At 35.3% G+C, this 16,332-nt stretch overlaps 1 protein-coding gene across 2 annotated transcripts; it reads right to left on the bottom strand.

Moving 5' to 3' along the window:
- Window positions 1–572: 572 nt before the first annotated feature.
- Window positions 573–16,272, bottom strand: LOC134270461 (WD repeat-containing protein 11-like). Of its 2 annotated transcripts, XM_062752676.1 has the most exons (30): window positions 16,123–16,272; window positions 15,663–15,732; window positions 15,250–15,291; window positions 14,956–15,109; window positions 14,679–14,852; window positions 14,284–14,385; window positions 13,999–14,110; window positions 13,460–13,640; window positions 12,962–13,085; window positions 12,484–12,671; window positions 11,927–12,200; window positions 11,316–11,400; window positions 11,117–11,223; window positions 10,918–10,990; window positions 10,547–10,804; window positions 9,116–9,242; window positions 8,504–8,533; window positions 7,522–7,628; window positions 6,984–7,104; window positions 6,691–6,859; window positions 4,936–5,104; window positions 4,625–4,690; window positions 4,363–4,447; window positions 3,921–4,112; window positions 3,253–3,419; window positions 2,869–2,963; window positions 2,492–2,589; window positions 2,188–2,268; window positions 1,616–1,760; window positions 573–1,250 (listed from the first exon to the last, which is right to left on the bottom strand). In XM_062752676.1, the coding sequence occupies exons 1-30, from the start codon at window positions 16,215–16,217 to the stop codon at window positions 1,108–1,110; spliced, it is 3,834 nt and encodes a 1,277-aa protein (XP_062608660.1). In that variant the 5' UTR covers window positions 16,218–16,272; the 3' UTR covers window positions 573–1,107. The 2 variants fall into 2 exon arrangements, with proteins under 2 accessions (XP_062608660.1, XP_062608661.1); XM_062752677.1 differs by lacking the exon at window positions 8,504–8,533.
- Between the last annotated feature and the right edge of the window lie 60 nt (window positions 16,273–16,332).

Below are 16,332 nucleotides of genomic sequence, written 5' to 3'. Positions count from 1 at the left end.
TGGGTTCTGCTGATATTAACGTAGAACACATTATGTATTTTGATTTTTTTTTTTCTTTTATGTACTAAGTATAAAGGTAACAAACTAAGTGCAAATGTATGATGAGCAAGATCGAGTTCCTCTTCCAAAATTCTGAAAGTTGTGGCCCCAGGAAATCTGGAGTTAAGAAAGGTGACCTTATCATATAGTGAAAATGCATTGTGACAGTCTTCAAAAAGCTTCTTTTCTGCTCATCAGTATTAAACAGATAGACTTTGTGCATGCATGGCTATGATATCAGAGCAATATGCCTCTCCCAATATTCAGAATTCCATTTCCCTTGGTCAGGAGTATACTGACATTAAGAGTAGGGTTGAATCTTCAGGGCAAGTTCAATACTTACTTTTACTGAGCCTCTTTTTAGACTACATATTATTAAAGAAGTCTAAATTAAATTAACAAAAACAAAATCATATACCTAATAGTAATTTTTATTCTTATCCATCATGACAGATGGAATTAATTATAACAATAAATAAACTATAATAAATAACAATTACAATAATTTTATGAATTAATTCATATAAAGCATGATATGGTATTTTTGTTTCATTTAAATTGCTATACATTTAATATAATTCCAAAACCTAGTAATTTTGCCGTTGAAAATATTTTTTAAACAAGCATAAGGTCATTGTTACTAATAAATGTAAATGAAAGAGAAAACATGAAATTAATTTTAAAATATATAGCTGATAAGTGCATGTTTATCTGGAATTAAAGACCTTAACCTTGCAAAACGAAAAATTCACATCAATGAAAACGGTTTAAATTCTTGTCATACAGCATCAGAAACACACACAGACATGAGTATATGTATACGAATTGCCTCACAGAAATTTTACACAGGAAAATTTCATAACACATTCTTCAGAGAATTAATATTTAGATGAATTTTATGTAAGAAAAAAATATACAAATCCATATTTGATACACATTATAGAAGGTCATCCTTTTTATAATGCACTATAGATTTGAAGTGAAAATTAAAAAGTGAGTCAGTTTCTTCTCATATAAGGCAGTACATTTAAAGCACAATTTGAAGCTGACACATGGAACACTTGTCAATCATGAGAACAGGATGCGGACCTCCTCTTTGAACTGGTTCCCTTTATCACCAGCTTTCTGACAGTAAAACTCGGCAGGAGTCCTCAGTCCCAGGTTAGCCAGGAGACGGGCATACTCCAGGTAAATAGCCTCCACCAGCAGTACTAAAAATAGTGACAGTCTTTATCAAGATTTTGTTTTTAAAAAATACATGCTCATCACACTAAATACTATAATATATTTGAGGAGGAACAAAAAGAAAAAAATGTATAAATACAATGTTATTTTCCCCCAAATGTAACTATTGCCCCATCAGGCACATTTGCAAAAAAATTTGCCCAATTTTGATTCACTCTGAATCCCATTTTAAATTTTCTTCTATTTTTTTCACACGAATGAAGTTTAAAATTGAAATGGGAGCAAAGATTTTCTATAATTACATATATATTAATTAACATAATTAAATTAATCATAAAGGATGGAGACATGACTCTTTATCTTTTTTGACAGTTGTTCACAATTTTTTTACCATTGTCCTTGCTTTGGTCCAGTAGTCCGAATTCTTCCAGTGCCGCCGTAAAACAAGCTGCTCTGTTGAATTGTCTCATTCCATATAACATCTCCAGCACCTTAGAGAACTGACCTAGGGATAGCATCACCAGTAAGGCCTTACTCTGAAAGTAACAGAACACCTCTCTATAATGATGTGCGCAATGGACAAGTTTGGCTGTTTACGAATAAATGATACATGAAGCAGGTGCCTGCATTCCAAGAAGAGATACTAGTTTTCACAATAGATCTAAATGTGTAATTAAATTATGAAAATTTAATCCCCTGCAAATTGAGGACCTTCAAGCTTCAGTGTATTGGAGTGTATTTTGACTACTTAGGTTATCATGTTATATTATTACAATTTCTGTACAAGGCAGTACATGTATAGTCATTTTTGTCTACATCCATGCAGGTGATTTATAACTTGCATTTACAGAAATGTTGTATGGGTCATGTTTGGATGTTTTGGCATTATAATTTCATTTGTGTAAAAGACAAGACACTTTTATGTACATTTATGTGACCCATATTTTTTCGTTCATGACCTACTTTTTGGTTGACCTGTGTCCCACATAAGTGATCCACCCATCTCTTCATCACCTCACAACAATCACTGCTGGTTAACGTGGCCTACAGGGAAGAGAAGAGAAACATGATGTTCTTAAATCTTTCCAAAGAAAAGTTACTTCGTAAATTTCTCAATAGCTGAGAATAAACAGACCACCAGAATATCATGAAAACATACAGCTAAATTTTTCAGATAGATTATTAAACTCTGGTTGTTATAAGTATAAAACATGAAAGATCATGCTAGGATTTCAAACAAGGACACAAATAATGTACAAAAACAGACCTTTGCCAGCCAGACAGCCTGATCCCAAGCTCCATATGTCTGAAGATATCGGCAGGCATCAAGTCCTTTGTCAATAAGACACAGTAACTGTACTCCCTCTAAAAAATATAAAACACTGCATACAGAAATCAAATCAGGGTCAATATCAGACACAGTAACTGTATGCCCTCTACAGGAGAAAAATATAAAACACTGTATACAGAAATCAAATATTAAAGGGTCAATATCAGACAGTACATTGTAATAGAACACAATAAAAGAAAAATTAAAGTAAAAAATTCTTTCATGAACTTATAATGCTAAAGCATCCCTCTACATACATGAACCATATTTAACGGCTGAGGATTTCTGACATCACATGTATTATCATTGTTTACCTTTGATTTTTCCATTGGCGATGAGATTTGTGGCCACCAGTTTGATGGTGCTCTGTGAGACACCAGAAGATCTGATACTTGCCACCAAACAAGCTCTGGAAAGAGATCACTCAGCAATTAATAAGAAATAAATGTAACTGCTGTCTACTCATAATGTATAATTCAGACAAGTATGAACATTCCTTTGGATATGCAAGTAATAATTCGTTTCTGAATCAGTGTGTTCTCACAAGGAATGGTTACAGGAGCAGAAGTCTCTCTAATTTATACCCCGGTAAGTTTCCAGGTTCTTAACAAACAATTAAAAGATTGAATTGGTACATTTTAAACAACAGTCTGGTCTCTATTTTACTTCTATTATTTAGATTTTCCCCATGTGTTTACCTGAGACAGTCGGTGTAGTACGTGTCGTTATCGGGTTCCGTTTCCAGCAGTAACTGCACGGCTCGATCTGTCTCACGCAGCATGATGTAATTCTCCGCGCACTTCTTGGTGTGGTCGTACGTCACTCTCTTACTATCGTGAAGAGCCACACGGTCCAACTGGTATAGCTAAAGAATAACAGTCTTTATATCAATGTTCCCATATGATGAGTACATACATGTATACAAGAAGGATAAAAACTCCCTTCATTTAAACTAACCAGGAATACATATATCAGGTAATTGAAAAACTTTTGCAATTCTCGTTTCAAAATAAGAGATGTTTGTGAATCACTTATCTCCATTCCCCCTGGATATACATGCAAAGAAGATGAATAGACTGCAAATTGGAATTTTCTGAGTCCAAGGGGAATAACTCTGTCAAAAATTGCTAGTTCGTACCCAAAACAAAACTTGACCTAGATATTTTTATGATTAATCTGTATACCAAATTTCACTTTAGTATATGTAACCTTTGTAAAGAAAATGAACGGAATCTGTTGGTGGACCGACAGCAGCAAAGCAAAATGCCCTCTCTTCTTCAGGAGCATAATAATTCACACTGTTTATCTTCACATAAAGGTAATTACCAACTTCACTAAATTTCTAATACCGGTATTTTATTCTTACCTTAAAGCTGTCATTATCACAGATCATATCAAAGTATCTCTCTAGGGGTGTGTCTACAAGAGACCACGCCCCCTGGGATGGCTCCTCCCCCTCGTCAGGGCTGTCTAACATCACAAGGTCATTGGTCTCTTTGTAGGAGGGTGTGGCGGGAATAAACTTCTCCTTCTCTGGTCCCAGCAAATCTACTTCTTCCTGTGTGATGTATTCATTACGTTTTATAAAGTTGAAATGTATATATCCCTTGTAAAGAGGTAAAAAAAAGAAAAGAATCTCTTTTCCTCACTCAAATTCTTTTTAAGGGAAATAATATTTATATTATCTCATATTTTGTAAAAATTTTAGGAACAAAATAGTTAAAATAAAGGTGCTATTATAAATAATCAATATAGTTGTACTCAAAACTTAATCTTAAAAGTTATAATAATTCTGATAGAGCCCTGACCCGAGATTTTGGACTCCACTTCACAGCTCTGAGATAATATAGGGCTACAGTCCAGAACAAAAAGTCAGATTCATCTCCAAACAACCTACAGGGATAATTAGTACAAAAAGCATTAATGACAGTAACCAATTTGAATATGGTTTTAAATTTAAAAGTGACAAATTTAAGGATATCGCAGACAACATGCCCATGCAAACTTTTTGTTGCGGGGAAAGTTGTTTTTAATAGCTGCTCAAATACCCCTCCCCTCCCCATTACTTACTTGGCAAGTATAAGACACCTCTCTGCCACTCCAAATCTACAGTGTGGTAAGTAATCTAAAATCTCACTGAAAAAAAAGAGAAACAAAGATAATGAAAAATAACGAAGCTTAGAAGGACAATTGTTATCTAAAAGTAAAGCAAACCTCACATCATAATTTTTTTAATAGTTAGTGTGCATCCCAGAATCAGTATTCATGCAAGCTTGGTTTAATTATAGAACAAATATATATATAGTAAATTGGAAATGGACGTGATCAAAAAAACAAAACTTTAACCTGCTCACTTAGCACAATTTTGGTCAGATCCTTACCTGTCCAGTAGATCTATTTGTTTGTTGATCGCCCCCTGGAGATTTTTCTCCTCCTCTCTCAGTCCCTCCAGTTTGCGGGAGTACTCGCTGTTCCAGGGCTGGTTCTGGAGGTGGTACTTCATCATTAATGAGGCCTTTGGGGGGAGAATGTAGGGGCTGGCCACCTCATCTAAAAGAAGAAAGTAGAGAATATTGGCTTTAATTTGTAATCGCACAATGGTTTTCCAGACGTGACCTATAGAGATTGAAAGCCGTAGTTTCCTTAAAGGCACACCATGTTTGTATTTCCAGAAGTCAGAAATGGGAATCAAAATCTTCATTTCACTTATAATATATTATATTTCACCTGATCAATTCTGAAGGAAAAGAAACAAAAGCCTGGGTAGAGGTGGAGAGGACAGCCAAGGATAGAGAGGAATGGAAATCCCTAGTCCTTGTCCTAAGTGCCTCAGGGTGCAACAAGGACTAGGTAGGTAGGTACCCAGTCAATTCAAATAATGAGCACAATAGATGATCATGACAAAGTAACTAAGTTACACAACAGAATCTACAAATTCAGTTTCCTTAAATTACGCAGTACAGTTAAGGTGTGCAATGGAAATATCGACTAAATTTTGTATTTAAAAATATATTCGTAATCGGGATGGCGATTATTTTTAGTACATTATTTATATCGGATAATTGTAATTATGATTAATAACTACATATCGAGGACGATTATATTTTATATTTAGATTAGTCACGTGATGCGGGAGTCACGCAATTTTAGCACATTGACTTGAAGTATTGATGTTACATATAAATATCACTAGTGCAAGGGCATAACCAAGTTAAATTTCCAAGTTTAGTATATAATATTTTCAACACGCATTGTAGTTTCTAAAAAGTGCTGCGATCCTGTCTAAATTCTACAATTTCATTGTTAAAACTATAATTTTATGACCGAATGCTATATTTTTTGCTGGTCAGCGGCATGAAATATTGATATAATTAAATTGTTTTTAAGATTTCATCAGGATCGCAGCACTTTTCAGATACCTTATTAGTTTTATAGTTGAAATGTAAAATCTTACTTTGATCCATAGAGTGTATGCCCTTGCAATAAATTGATTTATTAAGACCCCCCACATTACCCTCCGATGTACTTGCATACAAATATACGGCAGTGTAAATTAAATACGTAATGTACAGAAAATATATTAATAAAATAGTGAAGAAGACATTAAATTCAAGTTATTGGCCCATAGAATATTTGTAAATAATACTTTATTTAATAAGAGAATACAAATTTTGTTGAGAAAATATTACTTGATCTGTCTCTCACTGCATATAAACTACGTCACGTTGTAAGAAATGACGTCATATTGACAAGTGTATTGCGATCAGTGACTTGTTTATAACCTATTACGTGGGATTTAACTAACGACAAAACAACACGCTGTAGTAAGTTTTTATGTAGTTTGATGATTTCTTACTGGTTAAATTATCAGATAAACTCATTTTGTGGTATTTTAAAGAAATGTTGTATGACAAATATTGTGTATGATGTCATAGTCAAGTTTTCCCGTACAAATTAGGCTCCGCCTCCTTTTTGTAACCTTAACTGTGCTGCGTAATTCTCACACTTTTGTTTTATGTTTGCAATTTATTATTTGGAATTTACAAGTGTTCCACAGAAGTCCCCCTCCCATATGCAGGTATTACAACACCCTGCTATATTATTTTCCACTGAGAACACCTTAAATCTGTCCTCACCTGGGAATTCTCGATCCTCGATTCCACAGGAGCAGGACTTAAGTGTCAGGTCAAACACTTCTACACACCCGTCAGCTGTAGCCAGTACCGGCCGGTCCGATCCAGTCCAGTCCGCATCTATCACCTTAGAGATGTCACGCGGACTCTTCATAGAACTCAGCAGCTCTGCCTGTAAATGAGAGAGTACTTTAAAACTTGACGGGACTAAGAAAGACCACACCCTGAGACAGAAACTAATCTAACAACCATCTACTCCCTATTTACCGTAAAATCACATATTTTCATCTTTGTACCTTTCCCTCCTTCAGATCCCAGATATCGAAGCCATCCACATACAAGAGGAAGAACTTCATGTTCCCCCGCCCTGGGGCAAACCTGATCTTCTTGATCCACCCACGCCTCGTGGCCATTGTCCTGTTGATAGATTTTAGTACATTAACTAACACTGTGTACAGTAAACCAAGGGATGCACAAATTTGCTTCATAATATCATTTAGATAACAATTTAATTTTAAAGCTATGGTGATTTGAAATCACTTAGCTGTCAGTGTCAAATCAACAGGGTTTACTATCAGCATGTTTTACTCTAAAACACAGGAGGAAAAAATTATTGGTTATTCTGATGGGTTTTTAATTTTTCCTTTTAATTTTCTTTAAATGGAATCAGCTCTAAATACATGTATTTCTATGATGTTTAAAGTAATTTGGAAATAAAACTTAAAGGTAAGGGTTAATGATCAATGCCTCCTGTCCTCTGTATTTACAGTGAAAGTAATTTGACTGTTTGTACCTCTGTGTTTCATATTGTAAAATTAATTTCTCTGTACCTACCTCTGTGTTTTAGACTTGAGATCCCAGACAGACAGCTGACCCTCTCCGTCCCCAAACAAAATAAAGTCTCCCTTCCAGGCAATCCATGTGATGGTCCCCATTCCGGACTGTAAACAAACACACAAACAATATTAACACTGCATAGACATTGTGTCAAATAACAAATAACATGCTGTTAACAACTAATAATCAGTGTTTACAAGCTGTAAACAAATAACAATCAGACAGTGTTAAAAAGCTGTACAAAAAACACAATGTTATCAAGGTTAACATTCAGTTATCAGACATAACATTCATGTTAAAAGAAATAATTTAATCAAAATGAACATGTACATGAACAGGAATTTTCAAATTGATTGTCATTTTATATCTGTCTTGCATTAAAGAAATGCTTTGGCTATCAGTGATAGGGATGACTGTGATAAGAATGGTGCTTTATAATAATACTTGTAATAAAATGTAAACCAGTCTCTATGTAAGAGTGTAGAACATTTGTTTTCCATTAATACATGTACAGTATATAATGATACTAGTGTATAGATAAATATAATCAGATCAAACTAAGCATTATCATTTAATATGTATATCGATGACAAAATGTATATTCAATATACAGTGTTCATTTATCTGCACAATAAAGTGTTTCTTGTATATGTACTGGTATTAAAGTCAGTGGACAGAAAATCTTATTTTATCGTCTTACACAGGCCTACATTTTTATATACAGTATAGAGTCATAAGTATAAAATACAAATGTACTATGAAAAATAAAAGTATTTATGTGTACTTATATTTAGTGTACAGTATTCATTTCTGAATCTACTTGTATTCAAGTGAACTTATCACAGAAGTATCACTTGAAAAATCTGACATGTGATCAGCTAAAAGAGTGGAAACTTCATGCTAAAGGGAAAAAAAAGTATACAATTCATTAATTTTCATGCATTTTATGTGCTTATATATATTTATATAAATACCCTACCACATGAGTTGATGATATTGCTGAGTCATTCTGAAAATTCAGTGAGATTAGCACACCATAATGTGTTTAAAAACGTGTTATTGATGTTAAATTCTACTTCTAAAATTGTTTAATACTGTAGAAGCACAAATTTTCGTGGAGATAAAATTTTGTTGATTTGTCATCAAAAATAGTTTCGTGTGCATTTACTTTCATTATTGTGAAAGTAATCCTATTCAATATATAGTCATATAAAATTTTGTGTGGGCTTTAATTCCGTTGATAATTGTTAACAACAAAATAAATGAAATTTAATATCCGACGAATATTTGTGCTTTTACAGTACACATACTATAACTTTTTCAGATTAATGATTGATTACTTTCTATGACCTACAAAACATGTCTAGAACTTTTTGAAAACACTGTACATTTGTTAGCAGGGTTTAGGGTCAACATGCATTTTATGGTTGTGGAAACCCAAGAGTTTTCCTAAGTCTCTCTAACAAAACAAACCCCTCCCCACTGCTGACAAACAGACAAACAAACAAATCCTTCACCACTGCTGACAAACAAACAAACGAATGACCGCTCACCTCTGACAAACAAACAAAACAAACAAATGACCCCTCACCTCTGCTGGGACTCTGCTGGCATCAGCAAACCCGGTACCCTCCACAACAAAGTGATAGAGTGTCCCCTCGGAGTCTGTGTACACAAAGTGCTCCTTCACCGACATCTTCTGGTTCACCTTGGAATCACTGTAGACATGAAATATACAAAATTGAAATTCATTCTGGCACCAGCAAAGCTGGATTACCACAATGAAGAGGAAAAAAAACTAAATTAATTCAGTTCTGGCATCACAAAAGAGAAAATCTTGTCCACCATTTACTAGTGTGTACTAAAATTTACAGGTACTGTGGAATCATTTTTATTCGTGGGGGGCAATGTTCGAAGGTAGCCAAAAATTTCCTGGTTCGTGGGGATGTAATTTCGTTGGTAACACATTCTATTTCGTTTTTTTTCCTCCAAAGTTGAAACAAAGAAGGATAACTCCGTCAATGTTGCTTATTTAAGTTATTTCTCTTGTAAACACAAAAATGTACCGGCGGCTTTCACTGATAAATTACAGCATGATGTCGAATTAAATTGTGATTATAAAGAACACCAGTGGTACGCGGAACATGTTTTTAGATCTCTAAATGCGAACGAAGACAATGCCAAAATTGACTTAAAAACATCTACCCTGAAACCATTTCATGCTAATTGGCTAATTAGCACCCACTCCAAAATCGCACTGAAATTTGACGTCATCAAAGGGACATTTGAGCGTGTTGGACTACAAAGTAAACATATTTAAATTTAACAGTTATATTTATCATTTTATTACTTATTGTATATAGTTAAATTGATGTCTTTGATACTTAATATATTTTCTTTTGTTTTTGTTTTGGTTGTGTGTCAATAATCATATACAGATTGTCTTCTTTATGCGCGATCACACGGACACAATGGTAATGGTTATTTTACGATATAAAATAGTCTCACTCTGTGTAATCGTAACTTTTAACAAATAATAAAACAAATTCTGTATATACGTTCGTGGGGATGTAAATTCGTGGGTCAGGGTTACCCACGAAAGCCATGAACATTGGTCCCCCACGAACAATGATGATTCCACAGTACATGTAAGTTAATCTTCGGTGTCTCATACATACATGTAGAAATCTCAAATAAAATGGATATATTGAAGTGATTTGGAAGTCCCAAGCACTATTTCCTTTAAGTATTTTACCCTCAATATCTCAAACTCTTGGATATCTTGAAGTTTTTCTTGCTCCCATTGAGTTTGAAACAATGAGGCTTTACTGTATTTTACGGCACTAATAACACATGTAAGTTAAGGATAATCCTTGGTGACAATACAGTACAAACATTTCTGCTGCTCTAAAAGAGCAAAGCTCTACCATAATCTGGTTTGCCCCAAGATTTACATGTACATGTATTATAATTATTACACACTGAAGTTCAGGTTAACCAGTAGTAACAATACACTACACACCTTTCTGCTGTCTCTGAGAGGGAGGTTGTAGACACGCCCATCTTGTCCCCGCCGGCCAGGGCCGATGTCAGCTGACCCCCCTCCTTGTCCCCGCCCTGACTCAGCATCTTCTTCTTGAGGGACTTGAGGCTGTGGGAGGGGGACCACTCCAGGGCTGTGGGGTGGGGCAGGCTCTTCCCGGTCTCCCGTAGCATCGTCATTGTCTGGAGGTCCCACAGCTCTAAAGGCTTGTCTTTAAATCCAACAATGAAGTATTGTCTGTAAAATTCAAAATCATATATTTTAGCAATATGAAATTATAATCATTTCACAAAAAAAAGTAGGAAGGAGTTATCCTTGGAGGATCAATTTTTTAATCATTCTTCCCTTACTTGAGACAGGACACACGTAGGATTTCTATGGGAGATTCCTGGTCTCTGTTAGTCCTCACAGCCTTCACTTTACCTGGAATAACACAGCAAAATTAATGTGCAAAATAGACTAAGAAATAACTTAAGTTTCATATATTATCACACACTTTTTGTTTCACCTGATTTTGATTATCAGATTTCTTATTAGATGGATACTGACCAGTAGAGATGTCGACCAACATGAGGTCATTCTTGACCAGACCACTGGTTCCTTGGGAGGGGTAGGAGTAGGACAGGAATGACTTCAGGTTACACCACTCTATCCCTCTGAAAAATAAGGGTTAAAAATGACATACAGGACATCAAGACTCCATATTTCAGGTGAATATCTATAATTTAATAATATATCAATAAGAAACCTGACAGGGCCTGTATGAACACTGAACTCCTTCACGATCAGTCCACTGGAGATGTTGATAATCTGTATAACTCCTGTAGAACTACCTACAAGTACATGTACAAGAACCAATATAAAGAAAGGAAATACAGCAGTGTTAGGTATAAAACTCTCTCTTTCTCTCTCATGTTAAATTTATTAGAGCTTAGGGCCCCAAAACTATAAACTGAGAACAGACTTAAGTCAAAATTTCAATCAAATGAATGTAACTTTTGAAATGATTTTGATAACAAAACAAAATTTTTACCATATCTTTAAAATTGAAGTATTATACAAACCTACAAATTTTTATATTAATGTATGTATGTACATTTAAATGACAAGCTATTCAAAATCAAATTTTGACTAAGTCTATTCTCAGTTAATGATCTCCAGCAAGGTCTCTGGTTCATTAATTCATTCCTATAAATATCCCCCTTTGATACATGCTCAGATTTAAAACCATATACTCGAAGCTATCGTTAGCTGTATTTGCAGCCATTACATGCACATACCAATGGCCAGTACAGATTGATACAACTCTGTGTTCTAGTACATATATGAAACAAAACTCGAGCTTTTACAGGTACATACCTACGGCCAGTAGAGGTTGATATACACTCCAGTTCTTTGTGGTGAGGGGTGGACACATGCGTAGAGAACTTATAGGGGAGACCACTCCATTTAAAAGTCCAGTCATCACAAACTTCAAGGCCACAGCGCGACCTTTAAGCACCGAGGGGTGATCATGGTTCACGACAGGTAATCGTCCAATCATATCGGAGAGTGAGAGTTGAGGGGGAGGAGAATTGGAGACGATGGGAAATTTTGACTTGGAATCCAGCTGTGGGGATGTTTCTATTTCAGTCTGAAAATAAATAACAAGATTTTTTTTTATTTTTGTTAATGGTACAATTTTTCTTCTATAAAAATTTGGGCAAGCACAAAAACTTCATTGTAATAATCTCTTGACGCTAATTAATTTCATTGCCAAAAACATTTTGATTTGTATTAAACCACTTTTTTTTATCATATCACATAATGACTGAATACAGTTTAATACCAGCCTTTGATTTGATAGAAAAAGAGACAGCACAATTCAAAAACACCAAATTTAATACTGAATGTTAGACAAATATTCAAAATCCTACCCCTCCATCTAGTAGAATCATATCCCAGAATACAACACGGCTATCTGTCACCACCAATGCCACGGAACTCTCCGTTACCATGCAACATGACATACTGGACACCCGGCTGTGTCGTGTCACCCTCAAACCATCCGACTGACATCTGAGGTCATAGGTCACATCCATAGAAACAGGGGGAGGGGAGTCATCTGTAAAATAGAACATAAATAATGTCTATCCTCCCAATTAATGATGTAGCACTTCAATTAAGTTTGATTAAAGAAAGCATAATTTTCAATTTTTTTCAGATATGATATCTACTTATGGTAATTCACTGATCAACACAGTAGCAAGAATAGTTTAACTAGTTTTAAATATTCATGGGCATTTTCCATTCACAATACCCATAGATTTATCTAAAATTCATCATCCTGTGTATTTTGCAAACAATTACAAGCATCCAAAGTTTTGACAAAAGATACTTTTACGATCTACTCACCAAATGCCCCATGTCCCTCTGAGGCGGGTGTCGTGATAGCGTTTGTTTTCCTGCGTATTCTGGTGGACACACTTCCATTCTCATGAAGACACAACAACACATCCCTTTGTCTAAGGGAGACAATCTGGAAAAAAATCTCAGAGAAGTAGCTTTAAATACACAACATTGAAAGAGAGGTTTGGTTTTATACCATATATTCCAGGGAAGCTAAACGACAGAGTTACCTACATGTATATTATTTATGACTTTGCCTTGTAGATAAATTTTTCTGCACCTTCACAATTAAAATCATTCAATTTTTCACCTGTACAAAAGGTGACCCTGCCCTCTCCATGGGTATAATTACCACGATCTGATTAATCTCCAGGTCTAGGATCAGTATTTCCCGGGGGTACACTCACCTGTATAAAAGGTGACCCAGCCCTCTCCATGGGTATAATTCCCACGGTCTGGTTAATCTTCAGGTCCAAAATCAGAATTTCCTGGGGGTACACTCACCTGTACAAAAGGTGACCCAGCCCTCTCCATGGGTATAATTCCCACAGTCTGGTTAATCTCCAGGTCCAGGATCAGTATTTCCCGGGGGTACACTAGGATGAGGTGGTGCCTACAGGACTGGTGGTGTAACAGCTGGATACAGTCATTGAGAGCCACCTGGTCTGACTCCTCCTTACTGCTCCTGACACAAACACAGACAAAGTTAACACGGGGCAGAAAATGTTCAGAGTTACTTCAATTTTAAAGTGCTTTAGACATGTTAGATGAAGTTTACTTTTGGAATGGATCTCTTTGTTCATTTCACTAATACTGTTTAATTTTTAAAAATTATTACATTTCATGTTTATACTTTGATGGCTTTCCCTCCCCTCTCTCATTTTTTTGGGGAAAAATCTTAATCACCATTTTTTGTCTTCTATGCATCTAGCTGTGACAATATGACAGATTTTCCAAAAGAGCAGATTTATGTTCTTATCATTTACACTTAATATTTATGGCTACATGACTGTACAGATTCGTAATGACAGACTAGTACTCACTTTTTACTGGGTCCCTCCCCCACCAGTATTTTACTCATCCTCTCGGCCAGGTTCCTGGAGGCCGTTCTCTTCTCCACACTACTGGTGGAGCCCTCTGTTTTCAGGTTACTTGCTGTGTAAATAGTATAAACACCAAGTTCTATTATTCCTGAATCTAAATTTGTCCAATCAAATATTGTCATACATGAGAGATACTGACCAGAACTAAAACATCTAAAGATGTTGAACTTTTCGTCATTACTTGAAAACCCTTACAAGAACTTGAGAGACTTGAGTTATACTTACCAGAACTTGAGGGACTAGAGATGTAAAACTTTTTTCCATTACTTGAGGGAGTTTTAGTGACAGAAAAGTCGTCTATGAACACAATACAGTCAGGACCCAGAACTGAAATAACAAAAAGTATGAGCAATGTTGCGTTAAACATGCTTACCCAAAACTCAACTAAACAAGGATTTTTTCACATAACAGACTTAAAAGCATTTATCCAAGTACCAAAACACAGGAAAAACTGGTATGCATGAATTTCCATAAAATTTTATGCAACTTTTTTTGCACTGAAAATACACAAAAAGGAATATGAATGAAATAATACTTTAAATAGATTGTCTTGTTAATACATAATCAGACATATGCAAAATAATAAAGTCATGGAAAACAATGCTACAATTAATACTCACAAGCAACATTTTTAGAGCTGAATGGATCAAATGAGAAAGCCAGCAGAGGTTCTGTGTAGGACTTTTTCCAGAGTTTGGTTCCTGTGTCAGCGTTCCACAGAATGAGGGAGTAGGGAGGGTGAAGGGCTACCAGTAAGTCATGTGATGCATCCTGATAGGTCAACCACTCCATGTCTGTAAAACAAGGTCAAAGGTCAGGTACTTTTATTTATTATTTCATATCATATTTTATCTTATATAGCGAGTAGTCGAATGATGATCACCAGTCACATCTCACCTTGTATTGGCTTGCTTCCCTCAGAAAATTCCGACTTGACTGTTCCCGAGGTAACATCCCACACAATGATTACCCCATTGTTGTCCCCCGAGGCCAGACGAAGGGAGTAAGGGTTCCCTAAGTCATGGTGGTAATTCTCCTTGGCCCATTTCACCTACAAAGTCAATCTCTATATTTTCAAAAAGTTCAAAATTTAGTTCTGACCTTCAAATTAATATATCAAATATAAAATCAGATCATTTTATCCTTAAATTCAGGACCTGTGTATTATCAACAACATCTCTCATATATTACCTTGACAACATTCCCCTTATGTTTAGCTAGCACCTGTAAAACCTGAAACAATAGTGTCATTATTAGTTGAAATACTTTGATTTGCCTATACTAGTACAGTATATTAGGACCTGATCAATGTTTAATTTTTACATTATATCTAAAGGTAAACGTTTGACATGATCTTACATATTGTCTAATCTTAACGAATTATGCTTCAAAGTATAATTCTGATTCTTAAAACAGCATTACACTGTTTAACTTAACCTTTAAGGATAGGGAATCCATTAATAATTTCTTCACAGATTATAATACCATATTGAAAATTTCTAAGTACAGAACAGTTTAATGTTCTATGGAAAAAATGGCCCTTTGCTTTAAGAGGTCATCAAACTACTCCTATTTAGTTTAAGTAAAATACATGTAGTTCTTACTTGTACTGTTTTGGGGTCCACCACTACAATAAACCCCTGACAACCATAGGACAGTAAACCCTGCCAGCCCCTGAAAATAATATTTAAAAGTATACCTGTATAAATTAATTAACACTGCATTGACACATGTATGAAAACAAAAGCTTAGCTTCTACATGCAAGTTTGACCAGCATGTACTTACTGAGAGCTGAGAGACTAGTTTGGCCTTACAAATTAAGTTCTCCCAGGGACCTATCCCTGGTTCTCCATATAGGCCTATATTTTTAAACTTGTAATGTCATTGTCAGAATGAATGATGGCATGCATATTTTTAATTTACATAAACAATATAGCTTGATTTAATCTGCTTGATATTTTTGTGCGTTAAAAAGCGTTCAGAAAGAAGGAAGCAATATGCAACAAGATGATAAAAAGGAATTAGAGGAAATTCGGGATGTCAACAATAACCACGTTTATTACCAGTCTGACGCCCCCTTATTCTGGGCGTTCAGGGCCCCCGTGATAACCTTCGGTGACAACTTCATGTTAACATGTCTCCTAATGTCGTGATGCATGAATTTTTCACTTTCTTTCAGTCCCTCTGGGTTGTCTGCGTTTCATTTCCGGCTGAAAGGAGAAATAAGAAATCGATAATTTTGAAGAGCTGCGAACCTTATCGTATTTTTACTT

Source organism: Saccostrea cucullata, unplaced genomic scaffold, assembly GCF_032062105.1.
Source record: "Saccostrea cucullata isolate Sc308-1 unplaced genomic scaffold, CSIRO_AGI_Scuc_v1 ctg2048, whole genome shotgun sequence".
In the NCBI taxonomy this organism is placed as follows: Eukaryota; Metazoa; Mollusca; class Bivalvia; order Ostreida; family Ostreidae; genus Saccostrea; species Saccostrea cuccullata.
This window is presented reverse-complemented; position numbering and strand designations above follow the sequence as displayed.